The sequence below is a fragment of the Anolis carolinensis genome, chromosome 1 (genome assembly GCF_035594765.1).
Source record: "Anolis carolinensis isolate JA03-04 chromosome 1, rAnoCar3.1.pri, whole genome shotgun sequence".
In the NCBI taxonomy this organism is placed as follows: Eukaryota; Metazoa; Chordata; class Lepidosauria; order Squamata; family Dactyloidae; genus Anolis; species Anolis carolinensis.
The window spans coordinates 254869394-254892612 of NC_085841.1; the positions used below are offsets into that span (position 1 = coordinate 254869394).

A 23219-nucleotide genomic window follows, 5' to 3' on the forward strand; every position below is an offset into this window, starting at 1 on the left:
TGATGTGATTTGCAGTACCCTTACCCAATTCACCTCCCATGGACCACTGTGATACCCATGAAAGATGAAACAGTACCATACTTGACACACAGGTGCAATGTGACACAATTTATGTCCTGGTGTTGTTTGCAGAAGAATGCACCAAGGATGATGGGATTTCCAGTACCTTCATCCAATTTACCTCCCACAGACCACTGTGATGCCCATGAATGATGAAACTGTACCAAACTTGACACACAAGTGCAATGTGGCCAGCTTTAAGTCCTCCTGCCGTTTGAGGGAACAACTGACCAGGGAAGATGGGATTTACAGTACCTTCACTCACTTCCTCAGACCACTGCAACCCACACCAATGACTGATCAAGATCAAACTTGACACATTCCATCCCCATGACCTACTTTACATCCTGGCGCTATTTGGAGGGGGATGGACCATGGACTTACATATGGGAGTTGTAGTTCACCCATACCAATTGAAGACAACTGACACTGGATTGAGACTAAACTTGGAACAAAGGCAAACAATTCCATTCTCAAATAACCCGGGCACCGCCGGGCCCCCAAGCTAGTATCTATCTATATAAAAGGGTAATGAAATTTCGGCCTAGGACAAAACAACAAAACTACACATCCCAGAAACACTAAACTTGGCAGCACAACCCCTCATCCATGCCTCTACGTTCATACAACAAAAAGCTCCAGCTACTCCAGAAAACAGCCAGGCTTTGAGACTGCAAGGCTATTCACTGCTATTCCATCTGGCCAACAAAGGATTCCCATAAGCCACAGCAACGCGTGGCTGGGCAAAGCTAGTATTTTATAAAATATTTAAATTAGTTACATAGCTGTGTAAGACTGTGTAAAATATAATCTGGCATCTATCACTCGCACACATTGAGTCTTTATTGGCATACAACAACAAAATCACAACACAAGCATATACAAGAGGAAGTCACAGATAAAAAGGAAACATACTTCAAAGTCACTAATCTCAAGAATAAAGTATGCAACAGTCTCACAAAAGACTGCATCAGTGTTATCTTGAAAAAATATTCAATATTAGTATATCTCCTACATTTTTGAAGGATTTGAATATCCTATTCACAGTACTTTTCTACTACAGCACATACAGTAGTCTCACTTATGCAATACTCTCTTATCCAATGTTCTGGATTATCCAATGCATTTTTGTAGTCAATGTTTTCAATACATTGTGATATTTTGGTGCTAAATTTGTAAATGCAGTAATTACTACATAGCATTACTGCCCATCTACTAGAAAACTACTTTTTCTGTCAAATTTGTTGTATAACATGATGTTTTGGTGCTTAATTTGTAAAATCATAATGTATTTTGATGTTTAATAGGCTTTTCCTTAATCCCTCCTTATTATCCAACATATTCGCTTATCCAACATTCTGCCAGGCCGTTTATGTTGGATAAGTGAGACTCTACTGTACCATGAAATATTAAGCAATTGTATTAATTTTATGGGACTATTGTTTTTTTTAATATTAATATTGTTTGTGAAATGAGCAATTATACACTGCCCTCCTTCTGTAGGGACCTGAAAACCTGGATGTTCAAACAAGCTTTTGAGAATGCTTAGCTCCTAGCTGATCTACGAAACTGTTGCACTTCATCCCATGCCCTCGTCCCATGGTTACAGCTTGCACTTATTCCCATTCCATTGCACTATTGTTTACAGCCTGGCCATGTTTACATAAACTGCCATTGATGGATGAGCGCTGTTTTAATCTGAATTTGAATCTCGTTTTAAGTGGTTGTTTACATACTTATATGTTTTATTCAATTGTATTTTATATTGTGTTTATTTAATGTTCTGCTTTTTAGGCACCTTGTGCCTTGTGTAAGCCGCCCTTCGGGCAGATGGTGGTGGGATACAAGAATAAAGTTATTATTACTATTATTGTCATAGTAAAGTGTTTAATACCATTTTCATGGAGAAAGGATAATACATTTGTGGGCCTAAATAGCATTTCTTAAACAAAAAACGCACAACCTTTGCAGCACAATCAATGTGTACTCAGAAGGCAATGCCTAAAGACCATTCCATACAGCCATATAACCCAGAATATCAAGGCAGAAAATCCCACAATATCTGCTTTGAACTGGGTTATCTGAGTCCACGCTGCCATATTGTTCAGTTCAAAGCAGAAAATGTGGCATTTTATTCAGCTGTGTGGAAGGGGGCCTTAGAATTAAATGGGACTTCCCCCAATGTAAGTATTTTCTTGGAGTATTCAATTTTGAGAAATACAGATTTCATGGAACTCAGACTTGTTCAATACACATCCCTGCATGCACAAGAAGCTTATCTTTAAAGACCCAATGAAAGAAAGAGGAGTGTTTGTGTGTGCAGAGACAGAAAGATATTCAGAATATTGTCTTTCACATTATACATGGTATCACATGGTTTATGTCATGAAGGATTTTAACAGAAAGTCTTTTTTTAACAAAAATAAATGTATTGTCCTCAGAATAAAGCTCCAAACCTCAGTAGAGAAGAAATTATCCAGGGAAAACAAGAAACTGCTTACCATGCTACAAGCACCAGTTGTTGTCTCACACACTGTAAGGATAGATAAGTTCTGGGGTCTGTTTAACCACCGCACCACTGTCTTCGTATTGCTGACCCATTTCACCATCATTATATAATATTCTCTGTGGTAGAGATGCATTTTAAAATACAGCAGTTATAAAATGCACATATAAATTGTGAAATTATATGACAGGCACAGCAAGGAAACAGACCTCTTGTACCGGCTCATTCAACAGCCTACTGATAGATGTAGAATTCCAAAACCACATTTCACATTTGCATTTAACTTCTCTGGCTATTTTAATTTATTGTAGATTTAGATTAAGTTTTATTCTTCTGCTTTATGGATCTGCCACCTTTATGTGAGCTTTCTAAATAGTTCCATCAAGAGGTCGGATAGAAATGTTGCTAACAGGCAAAACAAGCATGATAAAACTGTTCCATAGACATTTAAATAAATTAACATAAATGGGCTCAAGAAGTTTTATTAACCTATATTCGATTCAACTAAGAAAAACCATCATTGAAACAACTGTATACATGAAAGTGATTTCAGTGGAAGGAAACTGACAACTAAAATATAATATGGCAAAGGGCATTCTCTAAAGATTTTATTTAGGAAGTGGAGTAGAGAAATCTGCAGACCTAGCTGCTTCTGTGGGCAAGTATTTTTTAAAAATGGGTGTAAACATTTTTTTAGCAAAATAAAACAATTCTATACAAAAGGCTTTCTCAATAGTGCAAACAACCTCCTTCTTCCATAAACCTCATTTGATTGTCATACTGATGTTGTTTCTTTGACCACCCACTATAACCTGTCAAGAATAGGAGGTATGCAATATTTAGTTCAGGATGTTACTCATGGCTGACAAGCAGCCTTTTCCTATCATAGTTCAAATGATCAGTGTTCATTATTACACACAGCCATTCACTTTCTAGGATCATGGGTGGCATCTCTCAAGCCGCCCAAACCTTATTACATGTTCCTACTCAAAGACTCCTTAGATTCAGGTCTGGACTATATTGTGGTAAAGAAGAAGCTTCATTAGATCATGAGGGTACTTATTCTTCTACCAGACATAACAGCAACACTGCCATCTTGCACTGTGCTCAATGCACCCCTCCACCCTATAAACCCCAACAACAACAACAACAACAACAACAACAACAACAACCCTTGTTACTCTAGAGCAGTGGTTCTCAACCTGTGAGCCCCAGGTGTTTTGGCCTACAACTCCCAGAAATCCCATCCAGTTTACCATTTGTTCGGATTTCTGGGAGTGGAAGACCAAAACATTCGGGGACCCACAGGTTGAACACCTGGGTAATCAAGTGATCTTAATAAATCATTGAAGAGATAAAATATTTAACAGGAAATGGCTGAATTTCAGTTCTGGCTTTATAAATACACACATGCGCATGTGTGCACACAAACCTAAAATAAAAGTGGGGAAAATGTCCCCTTGAAAAAAAATAAAATTATGAGGATCCATAATGGCCTTCATCTATATACCCATTTTATAAAACTGAGCAACCACACTATACTACATATGTTTATCAAAAACTAAGAGATGAAACTGAAGTGTATGACATGCATAGCTCTGAGAACGAATGTTATTATTGATGGAATCTGATATTTAATTCATGATTTGACAATGGACATCTGAAAACCAACATCCAACACAAGATGATCTACAGTATGTGTAAAATTACGTTTGTCCTCCCTCCTTCCTGTTTTCAAGGAGATGGTTTAAACTGATGACATTTAAACAACAATTATTTCCAACCCCACTGAACACAGGGAATTAAATTCTGAGCCATTATGAATAGGGTGGTGTTGCAAAATATTTTCCAATACTACTATCTTCTTCCTCTTCCTCCACACAATTCTTTTCTTTCTTAATTCTGGCTACTACAGAAAACATTGTAAGAGTCTGTTACTGGCTACTATAATAAGTGCAAAATTAGCAGAGACACTAAGCTGAACACACAAAAGAAGACTGCATTATTACCCTGTTAGCACAGATAATTTCATAATACATAAATTAACCTTGATGAAGGACTTACAGCTTTATTAAGACAATTTTACTCTGAAATGCCACCATTATAACTTCATTGGATTATACCCAACAATATGGAAGAGGAAAATATACTGTTCCCCTTGTGGCTGTATCTTCTGCCAGGAGTGAGCAAACAACAGTAGAACTAGTAATAAAAGAAAACACCAGTAACAAGACCAAAAAGCACTTGTGAAAAAAAATAAAAATGAGCTAGCTGTAAAAGTCTTGCACCATTAGAATAACACAGGTGGATACAACCCATAATGTTAAAAAGTGGTTTAAGATTATTATTTCAGATAAGATACTGTAATTTTAGAACAGAGAACTGAGTTTGGAAGGTCTTGACTATAGTCTTGTAGTGGTAAATTGCTAGAGGGACAGCAATCCAATTGTTGAAAAGACCTTGGGGTTTAGATGTTTTACACAAGAGAAGGCTCAAGGCATTTCAAAAAGTAACACTTGGCCTCTACTGGACACATAAGGCTGCTCTCTTATTGCTCCATTCTAGCTTCACTGCAAATTACGTGGGCTATAAATAAAATAAAGTGGACCTTATTTAACCCATCTATGTCTAGTCTTGTTATTTCATGTTTGGTCACCAAATACAAATCTCGTAGGAACTTGCTATACTTGGCTTGGAGTCAAAATGCTACTGCCATGTTTCCTGGTACTCTTCATTTGTCTTGTAGAGCTGCAAACCCTTGCAGCACAAAGTAAGTACAGTATCAGAAACAATATCCATTCCTGCAAAGTACTGTTTTTTTCAAGCATTGAAGACTACTCCTCCCTGTCTTCCTCTCCTTCTCTGAGTGTGTTTCTGCATGTGAGAGATGATAGTGACAGAGAATAGAAACAACTACATGGATTTGGTTTACAATATTGTAAAGCTTCAATTTGCTATAACTAGGACATTATGCTTTCATAGGTAAAATTAAAATTAAAATTGATTTCCCTTCAAATCTATCAGTTTCTTTAGGCTTTCATGATGTGAGCAGAGAATTGAGGCTTTCCTTTCTCTTTCTGGTCTCATTTTATACCTAAGCACAGAGGGCCCTTGGTATCCATTGGCATTTAGCTCCAGGACCCCACTATAATTCTTAATTTCTGTTATATATAATGGTGTAGTAAAATAGCTTGCCTTACAGAAAATGGCAAAACATATTTTCTTTTTTTTTAATATTTTCAAAATGTAAATGACTGAATCTATGAATACAGAATCCTTGATATGGAGGGCTGTACATTTAGCTGATGAAGAATACTGGCCACTGTCATTTTTTTGTGATCAAATATATGGTAAATAATTATATTGATTGTCAAGCAAGTAAAGATAGCTTCAGTGCAAAGGGATCTTGATAGTGGTGATGACACCTAGATTGCCAGAGGTAAATTAATGTTTGGAAATAATCACATTGTAGTTTTGAGAGATGTTGGCTGAGGAAGGGAGCAGGTCTGGGGTGAAGACTAGTCTGGGGATGCAAACACAATGAATGTAAACCCACAGACTCACATCGAGCAACCATAGCCTGGTTATTCAGGATACCTGCAACCAGGTTATGGAGAGCAACCAATCTCAAGTGTTCCTGCCTCTCAGTATAGTGCTTATAATGGGCCAGTGACAAGATATTTACCCATAGGCTCACCACAAGGTTATCTAAGAACTCCTTCCACTTCTGGAGGAGCTATATCAACATCTGGAACATCACTTCATCCTGGACAGCCTCTCTATAGTTAATTTGGACAAGGAGGTATACACAATGGGATTCCTGTTTCTACAATTCAGTTTCAAAGGCCTCGTCAACAGTTTATGCCTGCCACACGATCAGCTTCTGCTTCTCAGCCAGCAACCTTCCAGCAATATGGGCTAACTCCAACAAGTACACAGCAGCTGACCAATCATATGGCCAGAATGCAGATAGGCAGTACTTCAGCATCAGTTTCTGCTCTAGTGGGACTGGGCTACGGTCTCCCAACATCAGTTTGACCTGCCTTAGGAAATTTTACTACAACTGGAGCTGAGCAATATGTATCACATGCATTGTAGTTTCATAGTTGTTTTACTGATGCCATGGACTCCTGCAATATAAAGACGTGACTTGCTTAAATTGAGATGAACAAAGCTCTACATATATTCATATGCCATTTCTGTCAGAATTTTTTTTAAAAAATGCACAGAGCAATATGGAAAAAAGTGTACAGAATGTCTTTAAAATAAATATATACACCAGCTAGGTTATCAATGTTCATATACACTGAATTAAATATCAGGTTCCACATTGCTTACCTTGATTTAAAGCTGTCTGGTGGCATGAGTTCTAATGTATGTGTTGGTCCATATAAATTGACTACATATAGCTTTACTGTTGGATTCATTTCTCCTGCCTTTAGGGAAAAAAATAGAGGGAAAAGTTGAATGTGCATCTATAAAGATATGGAAGAACTCATGCAAGGTACCAAACTATTAAACACAAACACATAAATCAGAGCTTCTTGGGCTACCTTAGAGCATATGACTGCTAAGAGATCAACATCATATTTATGCCCATTTGCTAGAATTGTTTCTTTTTTTCTTGGAACTCGCCAGAAATTGTCACTGTCTCAGGGACCACCACTAGTCCAAAACCATCATTTGGGTAGCACTGACATGGCTTGATGTGTCTTGACAAAACAATCAAGCATATCCTACCTGAAGCTTTTCGTAAAAAACCCCCACTAGGTTTTAACTATAGTACAACACATTTTCCTGTAAACTTAGCAGATTTCATTTTTCTTCACAAAGACTTTAATATTAAAAACACATTTACCTAAAGTGCAAAAATGCTGAAATAAGTAATTTAAGAAGAATTTCTTTGACAGGTTACTTTTATGTCTTTTTCTGAAGTAGTGCTGTATAATAAAACATATTCAAAGGCTTTTAAAGTATGAAAACAAGACCCTGAAAGCTTCAAATCATGGTCTTTTGTGCGAGAAGTCTGCTGATGTTAGGGTGCCCACAACATCCAAGAGATCTCGCAGAACTATGCAATCATCTGGGGCACTGAGGATGACCTCGGCCCCCTCCATTCCCTTTTCCCTGAGCCAAAACGGGGTGATAGTGGCTTGTGTGGCGAGCAGATCAATCAACATCAGTCACTGTCATTCTGTCAACACTGTGCACAGAGTGCAGAGCTGTTCCAGAGTTTCATCCAAACTCCTGAGTAGTCTCCAATTTTCCTTAGCATTGCTTAATTCAGTTCATTCTGCGTTTAGTATCAGAAGTCCCTGGATATCATTTGGACATGTAGAAATGATTTTTCAATCAAGGTGGACTATTCAGACCATTTGGATAAGCCACAGTGTGTCTTTATTATTCAGCTAAGGTAGAGACAGACTCTCATTTTTTTGTGTTTATTTTGAATGTCTGAATCTCTACATGGGTCTGAAGTACTTTGGCACTGCTGTAGCACTGAATAATCAGGCCAAGGTAATCTGATCTGGAGCTGATAAAAATAAGTTTGAACAAGCCTGTTTTGTTGTTCAGTTGAAGCAGTTGCACAAATATAGTAATTTAGACTTTCTAAAAAGATGTAATTTATTTTGTTTTGTTTAATTTTTTAAAAAATCATGGAATCAGTACTTCAGTAGTATTAAATATTAGATTGTAAGTTAGTGATGACATTTGCATGTGAAGTTTTCTTACCTTTGGATATGGATACTGTTTTCCTCTGGGATAAAGAAATCCAGTAAAGCGGGGAATAACCATGTTTGGTACTAAGGAATCATTTATCATGAGAAATGCCAGCCTCTCTCCATCAGGTGACCACCAATGAGTGATATGAGAATGAAGCAGCTCCTCTGGGAGAAAGAAAGTGTTCTTAAAACCCAAAGAATTGGAAACTTGGACACATAATTCATATAAAAAGATACCAGATTACTAAGAGAATAAAAAAGAGCCATGATGGATCACACCAAAGATCTGTATGGCTCCATACTCTTTCCCCTCATTAGCCAACAAGATGTCTGGTAGAAGCTCACTAAAAGGTCATAAATCTCTCTTATTTATACATGCTAGCTACAGGGTAGTGATGCCCAAAACCAGTGGTTCCCAACCTTTGGGCCTCCAGGTGTTTTGAACCAGCTCTCACAGTTTCTACCAGCTGGTAAGCTGGCTGGGATTTCTGGGAGTTGAAGTCCAAAACACCTGGAGGCCGAAAGGTTGGGAACCACTGCCCAAAATGTTCTTTGGTATTGGGAGAATATCCTGACTATAAGCCACTGGCTGCCTAAAACCTACATGAGTAATTTTGCAGTAGCATTTCTGCTTGTTTGGAGCCCCACTGAAGACCACATGATAAACTACTCTGTTTATACATTTTCCTGTTGTTAGCAAAATTAATACCCTGCCCAATTTACTGGGCAGGGAAGTTGCGGCAGCGGGCACTCTCTCTGCTTGCAATCTTCTGCAGGACTCCCTCCTCCTAGGGAGCCCTGTGCTGTGTGCTCTCTCGGCATATTCTTGGCTGGCCAGGCAGTCAGGTATGGTTGCTTCTTTCTTTGTGTCTTATGTTACAACTTGGGGGTGGTTGGCATTGGATCGGGATCTGGTACATTAGGCTCCCCCCTTCCTCAGCTCTCACTCTATATGTGTGTTTACTAGGTGATGCTGTGGTGCAGGTGTCCTGGAGCAGAAAGAATAGGAACCTGCACCATGTCCCGTATCATCTTCCTTGTGGATCGGTCAGCAGTAGACTGTTCAATACCTTGATCAAGAACCTATGTATGGCTGATAACCCTGTTTTCAGTTATAACCAATAAATAAGTTGTGACCTTTGGTTATCACAAAATCATGTGTGAGGCTGTTTCTTTGGTTGAAAATGGGGGGGGGGGTCATCCTTGCCCATGCAATTACCCTATTCACCTAGACAAGAAAAATGAAAGCAAAGATGGCCATAGTCCTTTGTGCAAGTCAGTCATGAAAAATCAGAGAATTTACATATGCCATTGAGCTTGTGTGTATTCTACAGTATCAAAGTATCTGTTGGAAATATATGTCTTTTTAACACATTCAGAAAACAGCAGGAAAGAATGGAAAAAAGGCTAACTAGAATCTTCACTTCCTTGTGGCCCTGTATGAATCATGGTTTCTTTTTAGCTCATTTTAAAAATTATATGCTACTTTTAGGACTGTAGTGTGATATTGTATCTTTATAAGATTTTTGTGCACCCAGTCAGTACATGATTATGTATATCAGTGGTGCTGCAATAAAAACAATAATGAGTATTATTATTAATATTACTACTACTACTGCTACTACTACTACAATAAATACAGCATTATTATACCTAACATACATGCAGTGGTGTTGTCAAGACAGGGCCTTAAGGCAAATATCTAGACTACCTTCATGCAACAGAATGAGGAAGGCTAAGGCTGTCTTTAAAGGCTGAGGAGCTAGTTTGCAACATTTTGAAGTGAAGTAGAATTACCTACAGGCAGTTCCCAAGTTACAAACAAGGTAGGTTTTTAAAGTGGAACTTCAGCCAAATATATATATCATTATGTATATATGTATATATGTATGTTGGGGAGGATTACCCCTGTGGAGTTTGTTTGGCTGTCTGTGCCCCTGTTCAGAATAATAGTATCATACAATCGTAGAGTTGGACAAGACCACATGGATAATCTAGTACAACCCCCTGGCATGCAAGAAAAGCACAATCAAAGTACCCCCAACAAATGGCCTTCTAGACTCTGTTTTAAAAACCTCCAAAGAAGGAGCTTCCACCACACTCTGAGGCAGTGAGCTCCACTGCTGAATGGCTCTCACCATCAGGAAGTTCTTCCTAATGTGTAAGTGGAATCTTCTTTCCTTAATTTAAACCAACTACTCCAAGTCCTGATCTCCAGGGCAACAGAAAACATGTCTGTTCCCTCTTCTTTATTACATACTTTCACATATTTATACGTGGTGATTTTGTTTCCTCTCAACCTTCTTTCCTGCAGGCTAAATAGATCCAGTTATTTAAACTGCTCCTCATAAGGCATGGTCTCCAGATCTTTGATCATTTCAATCGCCCTCTTCTGGACACTTTCCAATTCGTAAATATCTCTCTTGAATTATGGTGCCCAGAATCAGACACAGTATTCCAGGAGAGGTCTGACCAAAACAAAATAGGGAGGCACCACGACTTCCCTTGATCTAGACTCTATACTCCTTTTGATGCAGCACAAATCCTATTGGCTTTTTAAGCTGCTCTTTCACATTGTTGGCTCATCTTCAACTTGTTGTTCACTAAGACTCTGAGATCTTTTTCACATGGACTGATGTCAAGCCAGGCATCACCCACCCTGTATCTTTGCATTTCATTTTTTCCTGCCTAATGTAGTATCTTAGGTTTATTCCTAACAATATAGCACTACACAGTAAGTACACCAATTGTCAGACCTGTTACTATAAATACAGCATTCTTTGTCCTATGTTCCATTCCCCATACCATTGTTCATCTTGAAGTAAAGAGATAAACAAGATTCTGAAACTGCAAACAAAAACTCTGCTTACTCTATATGCATAGCATGCTTTTGTTATAACCAAATTACCATTTTGCAAGGACATTCTAAATGTAAAAGAACAATGAACAGCACTGTCCTAGAATGAATACATTTTTCTTTTCAAAATTTAACAAGTACATTTATAATACCCTCTGAGTGTATAAGAAAGCCAGAGTGTATTTGTGCTGAGCTGAGCTATGGATGAGAGGTGAGTGACTCAGAGGACTCATTCATAGGTGCGGCATACGTTGAAGTCAACTTGATGGCAGCTTGCAACAAATTTGTGCAATTTACCTTCATATAACCAGTCTGCAATTCCATTGAACACAATTCCTTCTTTTCCAGATGATGTTAGTCGCAAAGAGCTACTCTTTACATCAGGCTGGTAGTAGATGTTATTTTCAAAAATATAAATCTAAGTTGGGAAAGAAAGGATAACTATAAATATTGGTAAATATTTTACTGCTTGGTGACAAAACACACTTTTTAATATATATTTGTGTAGCACATGTGACAAAACAGTATCAGTGTAGTCATGATGGCACTGAACGAGATTTTACTAATTTGACTGGGATTGGCATAATTTCACCTTGAGATGTTGAGCACAAATCACTTTTGCACTTCATATATAAAGCAGTTCAAGTATGCTAAGGACAAAGGAGAAGACTGGATAGAGAACTGGAACAATGTAAAAGCAGCACAAAAAGTAGGGAAACAGGGGATTAATCAAAACTTCCACTGCCAATTAGGGCAGTTGGAGAAGTGTTTTAAGGAAGAAAAGTCAAAATCTATATATATAATAAAATTAACCCTAAAAGAAAGAAAGGTTCAAAATCACAAACTTTTATCATTACTACACTCACACACATAGGGACTACATTTATCCATATATTGACCACCGTTTTACTGGTTTAATCATGTTTGCCAATTTTAATGAAATAGGCCACGTGCCAAGTGTTAAGTGCGATTTGTCAATAGAGTGGATTAATCTTCTTCAATAAAATTAATTCCAGAAAAAAACCCATATGTGCTGCTGTTAGAAGATGTATTTCTATTTCATTAGCTTCTAATGCTACCATGCATGTGGTATAATAATAGTGTAAATTGAAATCATTTTAGCTTTCTATGGGGGATGTCCTTAGATTTTCTTATTTCTATTATACAGCACATTTTGGATACTGCCTATAAATAGACAAGGCTGACAAGATTGAAATGCTACTTATCAGAAGTAAACAATTTATTAAGTCATTTCATGCTTGCAAATTCAAAGGTATTCCCTAATTAAATACTCTCAGCATAACCACAAGAGAATTGCTGATGTACAGCAAAGGCTTAATTTAATAACACAGAAAGATGACCCATACTAGTTCAGACCAAAGGCCTATAAAGTCCTGGCTACTGTTCACCTCATCACATGCACCACCAAAATTGGGCTGTCTTGCCATGCCCTGGCAGCACCAACTCTGGGTGCATGGGCGCCTGTTGCCTCACGCCCTGGTCTGTCGTGGCTTTCCCCGACTCATCACATGCAGGAAAGCCTGTTTAAGGTGCTCAACCCATCTTTCCTAATGGTGACAATTTTGTGTCATCAGCAGGGTGTTCACACCAGTTCAGTCCTGGAGCTGCCCAGGAAGTAGTTCTTTGGGGTGTGTTGGGAGCCACTGGGGTCCATGGTTGAACTACTAAGTACCTATCACCACTACCCAAAAATAGAAATGTGTAAAGAGGTCCCTAGTGGGTACTACGATCTGCTCCCTGCCTCCGCAATGGCTGGTGTAGCCCTGTGGGGATCATATCCATATCCAGCAAGTGAGATCAGTCTGGGTTATTTGTCTGTGTAGATCTGCCCAATGACAACTGGAAGAAGCCAATTAGAAGACTATTACACATGGGTCTACTGAGACAGATGGCTATTCTCATCTTTCTGTCTTTCTCAGAGCATTTTTGTTTTGTTTTATTTTGTTTTGAGCACTTTTTTGAAGTGCTCTGCTATTAATGCCTGACTGTATTAGTGGAAGTTGTGCTATTGTACAAAATGTACTTGCTGAACTCCTTGTCACAAAATTGAGTCTGTTGAGTGAATACAAATTAGTTTAATGTTTTTTCTTCGTGTACTCTGTGAATGCACACTAATGGAGAAGCTGCGCCTGCGCAGGTTCCGACGGAAACTCTTCCAAGCTGAAGTTCAAATTTTGGCGGTAACCACGCCCCCCTTCCCAAGGGGCATATAAGGCAGCCCCAGGCGCCCGCTCTCCAGTTCCTTTTTTTCCGCCGCAAGGTTCACTTCGGACTCTTCGCATGTCTACTACTCGTTTCAAACGCTGCACGCAGTGCGCTGCTAAAATTCCTGATTCAGACGGCCACGCCAAGTGCCTCTTCTGTCTTGGCGAGGCTCATGTGGTCGGTACCTGCCGCTTCTGCCTAGCTCTCACGGCTCAGGCCAGAAAGAACAGAGCCGCTAGGCTCAGAGCGGCGCTCTACGAAAGATCTCTCGCGCCAGAACCGACTCCGTCGACGTCGGGTACGTCGTCGTCTTCAGCTCTGAGAGCAATGTCGGCGCCACCAGCTAAGCCTCCGACAGCTAAAGCCTCCTCGGTCTCGTCCAGGGCGTCCAGGACCTCCAGGGCCGCTAAACCGGTCAAGCCATCGTGTACTGTGACGACGGCTACCGTGTCGACCCGCTCCGGAAAGGTGGGGCCTTCCTCGACGTCGAGCTCTCTGGCTTCGGTGACCTCGATCCGCTCTCGTATCGGCTCCCCTCCGTCCTCCTCTGCTATTAAAATAGCCTTTAAGAGGGCTCACGAGGAGTCTCGTCGAGCGCAATCTGACTCAGCTGTGGTTCCTCCCACACCTGGCAAGTCCTTGAGGGTTGCATCCAAGCAACCGCCGACAAAAAAACGGCTGACTCAGCGCTCCTCTTCCTCGGCTTCCTCAAGGAGAGACCCGCCGTCCTCCTCGGCAACCTCCTCGAGAAGGTCTTCTCCAATTGTGCCAGCCCAGAGGCCTAGAGATGTTTCTCAATCTCCATTGCACCCCCTGTCTGACGGGGAGCTGCAGGACTCACCCCACCACTCTACCCAAACGGTGGTCAGGGTGCCGGTGCCGGAGCCTCTTGCGCCGCCTCACTCTTTGCGCCAACAGCTCTTCCCTCCCACCTCAACACCGGAGCGTGGCAGACAAACGGCTCGCCTGGCTCGAGCAGCCCAGGCCTCAGCCTCTAAAGATCCTCGGCTCCCGGCCCTCTCTTCCCGTGAGGCCATGCCTCCCCCCGAGACTGTGCTTTCTTCTCCCCCTCAGTCCCCCCAAGGGGCTGAGGAGGAAGATGTTGACATTGACCGCCCAGACTCTGTCCTCTCGGCTTCGGTAGTCTCTCTCGGAGTCGACCTCTCTCCTCCTCACGATGCGTATGAGGCGGACCCGCCTTCTCCTACTGACAATATTCGTGCTTTCTCTGATCAAATGGTCAGAATGGCCGACGCCCTGGGTTTGGAGATCAAGCAGACTTCCAAAGCAGTGTCTGATCCAGTTTTCAAAAGGGTGCAGGCCCAAGCTCCGCCGGCCACGCTACTCCCTTTCCTGCCTTATCTCTTGGACGTTATCCAGGCCTCCTGGAAAACCCCTTCCTCCATTCCTCCGACCTCGAAGAGGATCGAGACTTGGTACCGTACCGACGACGATACCTTGGAGTGGCTGAAACACCACCCCGACCCCAACTCCCTGGTCGTCAAGGCCTCCCAATCCTCAGGTCGTCAGTCGAACACTCCGGCCGACAGAGAAGGGAAGCGCTTCGACGCTGTGGGTCGAAAGCTTTACTCCGGAGCCCTTTTGCTTTGCCGGATGGCAAACTATGGAGCCTGCATGGGTGCCTACCAGCAGATTATCTGGGAGAAGGCACAGCCCTTCTTCGCTAAACTGTCAGACGAAGACCGCTCCGTCCTTACCACCCTCCAACAGGAGGCTGACTCGCTTGCCCACCATCAAATCCAGATGGCGAAACATACCGGGGACACGGCGGGCAAGATGATTGCTCACGCGATCGCCATCCGTCGCCACGCCTGGCTGAGGTCGTCAGCTCTCTCCTCATCTTCCAGACAGGTCATTGAGGACCTCCCCTTTGATGCACTCGGACTATTTAACTCCGGTACCAATGACAAACTCAAGTCTAATCATGACTTTAAAATTCTTGCGTCTAAATGTGGCGACCAACCGCAGCCACAGCGCACCCGCTGGTTCCCTCACCGCTTCCATCGCTTCCCACCACAATCTTTCCAGCACCAATCTTTCAAGCGCCCCTGAGGCTCGAGCAATCAAAGCCATCACCAACCCCGTCGGGCAACGGGGTCGAACCACTCCCGCTCCTCCGCAGGCTAACCGGCGTACCTGACGCCATCCCCTTTTGCCAAAGCTCCTCGTCCGCTACCGATGGAAAGCCCACGCTGCCTCGACCCTCCTGTGCCTTCGCCAACCGCCTGGCCCCCTTTTACAATCAATGGGAGTCCATCACTTCAGATGCTTGGGTTCTTCGCATTGTCCAAGACGGCTACGCCTTAGAGTTCACAGAGCTCCCACCTACAGGTCACATTCTCTCTTCAACTCCTTCTCCAGAGATACTGGCCGAAATCGATGCCCTCCTGGCCAAAGGGGCCATCCGTCCCTCTCCTCCCGAACTGGATCCTCAAAGTTTCTTCTCCAGATACTTTACAGTCCCGAAAAGGGGGGGCGGGCTACGCCCCATTCTGGACCTAAGGGCCCTGAATATCTTCATTCGCCCTTCCAAATTCAGGATGGTCTCTATTGCCTCTATTCTCCCGATGCTGCAGCTGGGAGACTACTTTGCCTCCATAGACTTACGAGACGCCTACTTCCACGTGGCGATACGGGAGGCTCACAGACGTTTCCTCTGTTTCAAAGTCCTCGACCAAACCTACCAATTTACCGTTTTACCCTTCGGTCTTGTCACGGCTCCAAGGGTCTTTACCAAGGTCGTCGCCGCCGTAGTGGCCCACCTCAGGCTGCATGGCATCACGGTCTTTCCTTATCTGGACGACTGGCTTCTGGTCGGGCCCGATCCTGTTCTTCTCGAGAGCCACGTCTCCTTCACGCTGCGTCTCCTAAAATCTCTCGGCCTTCAACTCAATGCCGAGAAGTCAAATCTCTCCCCGTCGACCAAAATCCGATTCATCGGAGCTCTCTTCGACTCCGTCACAGAGACTGTCTCGCTACCGCTCGACAGATTCCTAGCTCTCCGCCACCAGATCGCCCTATGTCGATCCGCCCGGAGGGTCCGAGCCCGTGCCATTCAAGTCCTTCTAGGCCATATGGCCTCCACGGTTCTCACGACCCCCTTTGCCAGGCTGCATCTTCGGGTTCTACAAAGGTGGTTTATAGACACTTTCAAGCCGCTCTACCACCACAACTCCAAGTACTTGTCGATACCGTCAAACGTCCGCCAGTCCCTCTCATGGTGGACGTCTCACCGGAACGTGTGCAGGGGCCTTCCATTTCATCCAACCCTACCTTCGATAACCATAACCACGGACTCCTCCACCTACGCTTGGGGAGCCCACATGAGCGGCCTGACGGTCCAAGATCTTTGGTCCCCATCCGAGAGGACCAACCACATAAACTTTCTCGAGCTTCTCGCCATCCTCAAAGCCCTGAAAGCTTTCTCCTGCCTCATCTGCCACAAATCCATCCTCATTCAATCGGACAATCTGGTAGCAGTATTCTACATCAACAAACAGGGCGGTACGGGTTCGAGAAAGTTGATGCACCTCTCCTCCCGCCTCTGGTTTTGGTGCATAGCCCACAACGTCCAGGTCTCCGCGATTCACCTTCCGGGTGCCCAAAACGACTTGGCAGATGCCCTCAGCAGGATGACATCCTCCTCTCACGAGTGGAAGCTCGATCCCGAGATCCTCCACAATCTGTTCCTCGACTGGGGGCGACCTACTCTGGACCTTTTTGCCTCCCCCCAGAACGCTCAGCTACCCCGCTACGAAGCGAGGCTTCCCCCGAACTCCTCTCCCGGCTGCCTAGGGGACGCCTTTTCTGCTGGACTGGTCAGCGGAGATGCTTTATCTTTTTCCCCCTATTCCCCTCATACCGAAAGTCCTCGAAAGACTCCTCTCGATCTCGGTCACAGCGATTCTCATAGCTCCGGCCTGGCCCCGCCAACCATGGTATCCAGCCCTTCTTAGTCTCTCCAGAGGAACGTTTCGCCCTCTGCCTCCCTCGCTGCACCTTCTCTCGAGAGAGGACGGTCAAATTCTTCACCCGGACCTTCCTTCTCTTCATCTCACTGCGTGGAGGATTCTTACCTAACCTCCCTTCCGCAAAACCTACAAGATGTTCTTCGGGCAGCCCATAAGCCGTCTACAACCAAAGCTTATACCTACAAACTTTCTCGCTTTCACGCCTTCCTTCGATCCCGTAATATCGACTCCTTTCCAACCTCGGTATCGGTGGTCCTCGACTTCCTTATGACTCTCGTCGAGAGGAAACTCTCTCTCGCTTCTATTAAGGCTTACCTCGCAGCTCTTTCCTGGTCTTTTCAACGCCATGGTCAGCCGTCTCTCTTCTCTCACCACTTGATCAAAACATTTCTTCGAGGCTACAACAACATCTGCCCACCGTCGCTACCACCTACGCCGGGCTGGAACCTCGAACTCGTACTCTCTCAACTCACTTCTGCTCCCTTCGAACCACTAGCCTCAACTGATCTCCGCTTGCTTTCGTGGAAGCTGGCCTTTCTAGTGGCAATCACTTCGGCACGACGGCCATCTGAGCTTGCTGCTCTCAGGGTCGATGAGCCTTACCTACGTTTCCACCACGACCGTGCTGTTCTTCGCCCGGACATTACCTTTCTCCCTAAGGTAGTGTCAGCTTTCCACCTCAATCAGGACATTGTTCTACCAGCTTTCTTCTCTAACCCCTCCTCTCCTCTCGAGCGAAAACTGCACCTTCTCGACGTTCGCAGGGCGCTCCTCTTCTACAAGGACCGTACCAAGGGCATCCGTAAGACTCAGAGACTCTTTGTCGCCTATGCCCCGGACAAGTTGGGTAATCCCATCTCCTCCCAAAGGTTGTCCCATTGGATTGCTCAGGCCATTGAGTTGGCTTACGAGCTGGCCAAACGCCCTCCCCCTCCATCCATCCGTCCGAGATCAACGAGGGGCCTCTCGGCTTCGACCGCCTTCCTCAGAGGTATCCCGCTTGACTCCATCTGTAAAGCGGCAATCTGGTCGAACCCACTTACGTTTGTCTCTCACTACAGGCTAGACAATAAAGCCCTAAAAGACTCGGCCTTTGCAAGATCAGTACTCTCATCTTGCCTATCCTGACTCTCAAACGTCCTTCTTCTCCCTATACTCACCCGCAGGTGACTCTCTATACCTCTCCTTCAAGTTATGGGCCAGTTTTTCTCCCCATACCTACCTCTGGGGATATGTTTTTTTCCCTGATTGTGTTGGGCAGTTGCTCTGTAACACTTTATTGACCCTGACGGGTGTGTCAAGTTGTGTGATGTTTTCCCCTCTTCCCTTGGGAGAGCGTTTATATGCACTATACGCAATTTCTGTGTTTCTATTACGCTTATTCAGTATTTCCTAATATGTTCTGTTTTCTTGTACTATGCTCATGCTGGCATTGCACTGGTCCTTTCGGACAACTTATTGCACTGGTCTCTTGGGACTGTTATCTCAATGTGTCCTAATAAACTTATGTTTGGACATTCATTGGTTGTCGAGTTTGCCTTGTCCCACCATCCGGGACCTTAGCGTGTCAGTCTCCATTAGTGTGCATTCACAGAGTACACGAAGAAAAAGGACAGGTTGCTTACCTGTAACCATGTTTCTCCGAGTGTACTCTGTGAATTCACACAAACCCGCCCTTCCTTCCCCTCTGGCAAACCTCTCCCTTTCTCGTTGCCTTGGCGGCGTAGGAACTGGAGAGCGGGCACCTGGGGCTGCCTTATATGCCCCTTGGGAAGGGGGGCGTGGTTACCGCCAAAATTTGAACTTCAGCTTGGAAGAGTTTCCGTCGGAACCTGCACAGGCGCAGCTTCTCCATTAGTGTGAATTCACAGAGTACACTCGAAGAAACATGGTTACAGGTAAGCAACCTGTCCTTCCCTTTTACTATAGGCACGGTGGTGAAAATTATATATTTTGTGCATAACCAACAAAAAAACCTAAAACCACATAAGTGTGAGAAAATACTAATCTTTTTATCATGCTCATGAGTGACAAACTCTCACCGAGTTCAACAATGTTTTATGAGTGTTTGAATGTATCAAGAACCCTGTTGTAGCAATGAAATACAGTGTTTTCTTGATTTCACGTGTTCAAAATATGTCATATGCCTTAGCTAACTGAAATCATTACAACAACTTTACATGCTACTAGCCACAGATGTTTATCTGAGAGCAACCATGTACACCTGAATCCAACAAAACAATATGACTGTTCAGTAACTGCATTAGGCGCATTATTTGCAAAAGAAATATTGGAATCAAAGAATATTCAATGAAATTTTATATTGGCACTGCAGGACGGTGAAACTATTATGCTCATAAAAATTGTTGAAAGAGAAGGCACTAGTATCATACAGTATTCTCATTAATTCACCAGTGGCTTTGTGCCTAAAATGTTTTGGCATGATGATAAGAAACAAATTGGAAAAGGCAAAAAGTGGAACAAGGCTGCACTATCTTGCACATTTGTTTAAAAGAAAAAAAAAATCCTTTTTAGTTCCTATGACTGTAAACAAACCCCTACTCAGAAATAAATCCAAATAGATTTTTGGAGCTTACTTTTAAGTAGATATTACCAGGACTGTAGTTGAATACATTTAATTGCTAGTCATTAATTGATCAGAAACATCTAAATATTTCAAAATAGACATCTACAGAATATATATGGTGATGTTCAGTTACACAGATATTACCCTCTGGCAACTCTTTTCATGTAACATTTTTGTTATTTAGCAAGTAAAACATTAGAATAGGATTAGAGGGAGTTTTAACATTATAGCAATTACATGTGTTTAATGATACTGTGAATTAAGTGTTCCAATGTATTAATATTTAATAGTTATAAGAGTCTTTGATGTTTTATTTTTATAGTGTTAGAATAAAAAGCAATAAGGTATTGATCATAGTTTCAATGAGCATGAAGTATATGTTTGAGATTTGTCTAAAGATGTCGGAGTTTTACTTGCAATATGGCTAAACAACGGGTACATTTTTGGTCACAATGGTTAATACTGGACAAGAAAGTGGACAGGGAAGACTTTTCTTGATTATCCAATTGTACATCCTGCATTGGCTAATGAGTTTTGGACCTCAGTTTCCAGAATGTCCAGACCATTGGACAAGCTGGCTGGGGCTACTGGGAGTTGGGAGTTCCAAACACCTGGATGGTTACAGGTTGTGCAGGCCTGTTCTAAGCCTTCTGTAATAGGAAAGAAGTTGGCAGTAATGTTTTATGGTGACATAGGTATATCTCTAATGGGCCATTTGAGAAATATGTTTTGGGGACTCTTCTCCAAAACTACAATTATTGTGGTACTCCTTGTGTTATTTCTACCTAAAGATGGTATATTGTATTGTTCTGGGCATGGCCCCATGTAAGCCGCCCCGAGTCCCCATTGGGGAGATGGTGGCGGGGTATAAATAAAGTTTTATTATTATTATTATTATTATGGTAGTGTGCACACTAGAAACCTCCTCAATGGGCTATACATTGGACTTCTGCAATAGGCTATGCATTGGGTTACCTTTGTCCCATGTTTAGAAACTCCAATCAATTCAAAATGTGGCAGCCAGATTAGGTTATGGGGAACATCTAGGAGTGAGTATATTCCACCCATGCTAAAATCATTTTACTGGTTGCCAATTAGTTTCTGGGCAAAGTACAAGGTGTTTGTTATAACCTTGAAAGCCCTACATAGTTTGGGATCAGGTTACCTACAAGATCTCCTCCTCTCATATAACTAAGCTCCTCTGGAGGATGTTTACTCCAGTTAGCTAGAACCTGACTGGCAACTGTCACCCAGAGGACCGTTTCGTTGACTCACCTAAGACTGTGGAATGACCTGACGGAAGATCAGCTGTCAGCATTCAGGACATAATCAGAGACTTACTGTATCTCTTCTGGCAGGCCTACCATGTCAATTTTAAACTGTGAATTTTAACTTTACATTTTTAGAGCTGATGTCAATCAGATGCAGATAGTTTTCGATCTTGAGGCCAGCAGTATATTTATGTAATATACTTCTATCTCGCCCTTCAGTCTAAATCCAGATAAACTAATCATGTTCTGAAACAGTGTCTGCTGTTGGTAATTGACTAAATGAGAGCAAAGAAACTGAAGCTTAATTCAGAAAATATAAAGATGCCTTCCATTAATTGAAAGGAGGATCAGAAAGGAGGACAAAAATTTAAGTGGTGCAGTAAAGGGTTCCACTTTTTTTAAAGGCTCAAGAGCCTGAATGTCAAATTATTGATTGGCACAGCTGAGGTCATCACATCCACTCTTTTAAAACTGTTTTGATGTTTACTGATTGTTGTTAATAGCTTTACTAGCTATTAATGTTGCAGAGATTTTAATGATTTTCTTTTCTTTCTTTTAAATTTTTAAACTTTTACAAAAGAAGTTTCATGTTTGTTAGGTGCCGTGAGTGTTGTGTTTTAAATGAGAATATAGGATAAAATGTAATGACTAAATCAAAAGATAAATGAACTATATCCCTTCCTGTATACCTCTGATCTTGCCACTGTGAAACATGCCTTAATTACTGTCTGAACTATTACAATGCACTCCACATGGGTCTGCCTTTGAAAAGTGCTCTTTCCACTAAAAGATCTCTGAGAAGAAAAGTAAATTTGCACTTCCTGTCAGATTTAAAAATACCCTGAGAGTCTTTAATTGGTGCCCAGTGCTTTGACTATCTTTGGCAAAATATTTTCACTCAAAAATATAACAAAGATATTATAAGCAAAGAAAAATGTTAATAGAAAGATTGTTAATGTTAATAGAAATGCTATGGAAAGATTGCTTTTACCTTTGCAAAAACATGCAGGCAAAATCTTTTTCTTTTCTAATAGAATGGAAGCATATTTTTAACTAAAGTTTTATAGTTTAGGTGTGACCCATTTGGTTGGCTGCATAAGTGAAATCAACTGGATTAGGTACAACACATCAAAGATAATGGGTTTATTCATTGAAAGTTATAAGGGTCTGTAGGTTTTGTGACAAATTGCACTCTGCACATCAGATTTAATAACATCTTAAAATTTAATGTACCAGATTAATAGATAATATCAAATATCTGATGTCTTGATGTGGAGAATACACAAAAGGTTAATACCTAAGTGGGACCTTTCTGTGATTTGCAATATTGAGGGGAGGGGGGAGAGAAAGGAGGATGTCCTTAACATTACGCTTTTGATTAAGGTGTAAAAAGGCCAAAGCAAACAAACACTGTAAGCCACAAATCCCATTGCTTATAAAAATGACATCTCTTGAATTAATAATGTGAGCCTTGACATCTATGATCTATGTCAGGGGTCCCCAAACTTTTAAAGCAGAGGGCCGGTCCACAATCCTTCAGACTGTTGAGGGGCCGAATTATCATTTGGAAAAAAAAACCCGAACAAATTCCTGTGCACACTCCACATGTCTTATTTGTAGTGCAAAACAACAACAACAATGAAAGAACAATACAATATTTAAAAATGAAAACAATTGTAACCAACATAAACTTATCAGGATTTCAATTGGAACTGCGGGCCTGCTTCTGGCCAATGAGATAGTCCAGTTAATTGTTGTTGTGTGCCTTCAAGTCATTTCAGACTTTGGGTGAGGCCAAGTCTAAAATTATTTATTAATGAATTTACTACATTTATTTATTACATTTATATCCCGCCCTTCTCACCCCGAAGAGGACTCAGAGCAGCTGTATGTACATACAATATATTATATTATTAGCATAGCACAATATTAGCATTATATATTACTATATTGAACTATACCACTATACTGTAATATTATATGTAATATATATCATA

General features: G+C 42.0%; 1 protein-coding gene across 3 annotated transcripts in view; it reads right to left on the reverse strand.

Moving 5' to 3' along the window:
- Positions 1 to 23219, reverse strand: part of dpp10 (dipeptidyl peptidase like 10) — a 798815-nt gene that overhangs the window by 56589 nt on the left and 719007 nt on the right. For all 3 annotated transcript variants that reach the window (XM_008109652.3, XM_003214894.4, XM_008109657.3), the window contains exons 8-11: positions 11444 to 11564; positions 8300 to 8454; positions 6905 to 7002; positions 2562 to 2685 (exon numbers count right to left, since the gene is read on the reverse strand). In XM_008109652.3, the coding sequence (XP_008107859.1) occupies positions 2562 to 2685; positions 6905 to 7002; positions 8300 to 8454; positions 11444 to 11564 (498 nt within the window). The remainder of the gene's footprint in view (positions 1 to 2561; positions 2686 to 6904; positions 7003 to 8299; positions 8455 to 11443; positions 11565 to 23219) is intronic.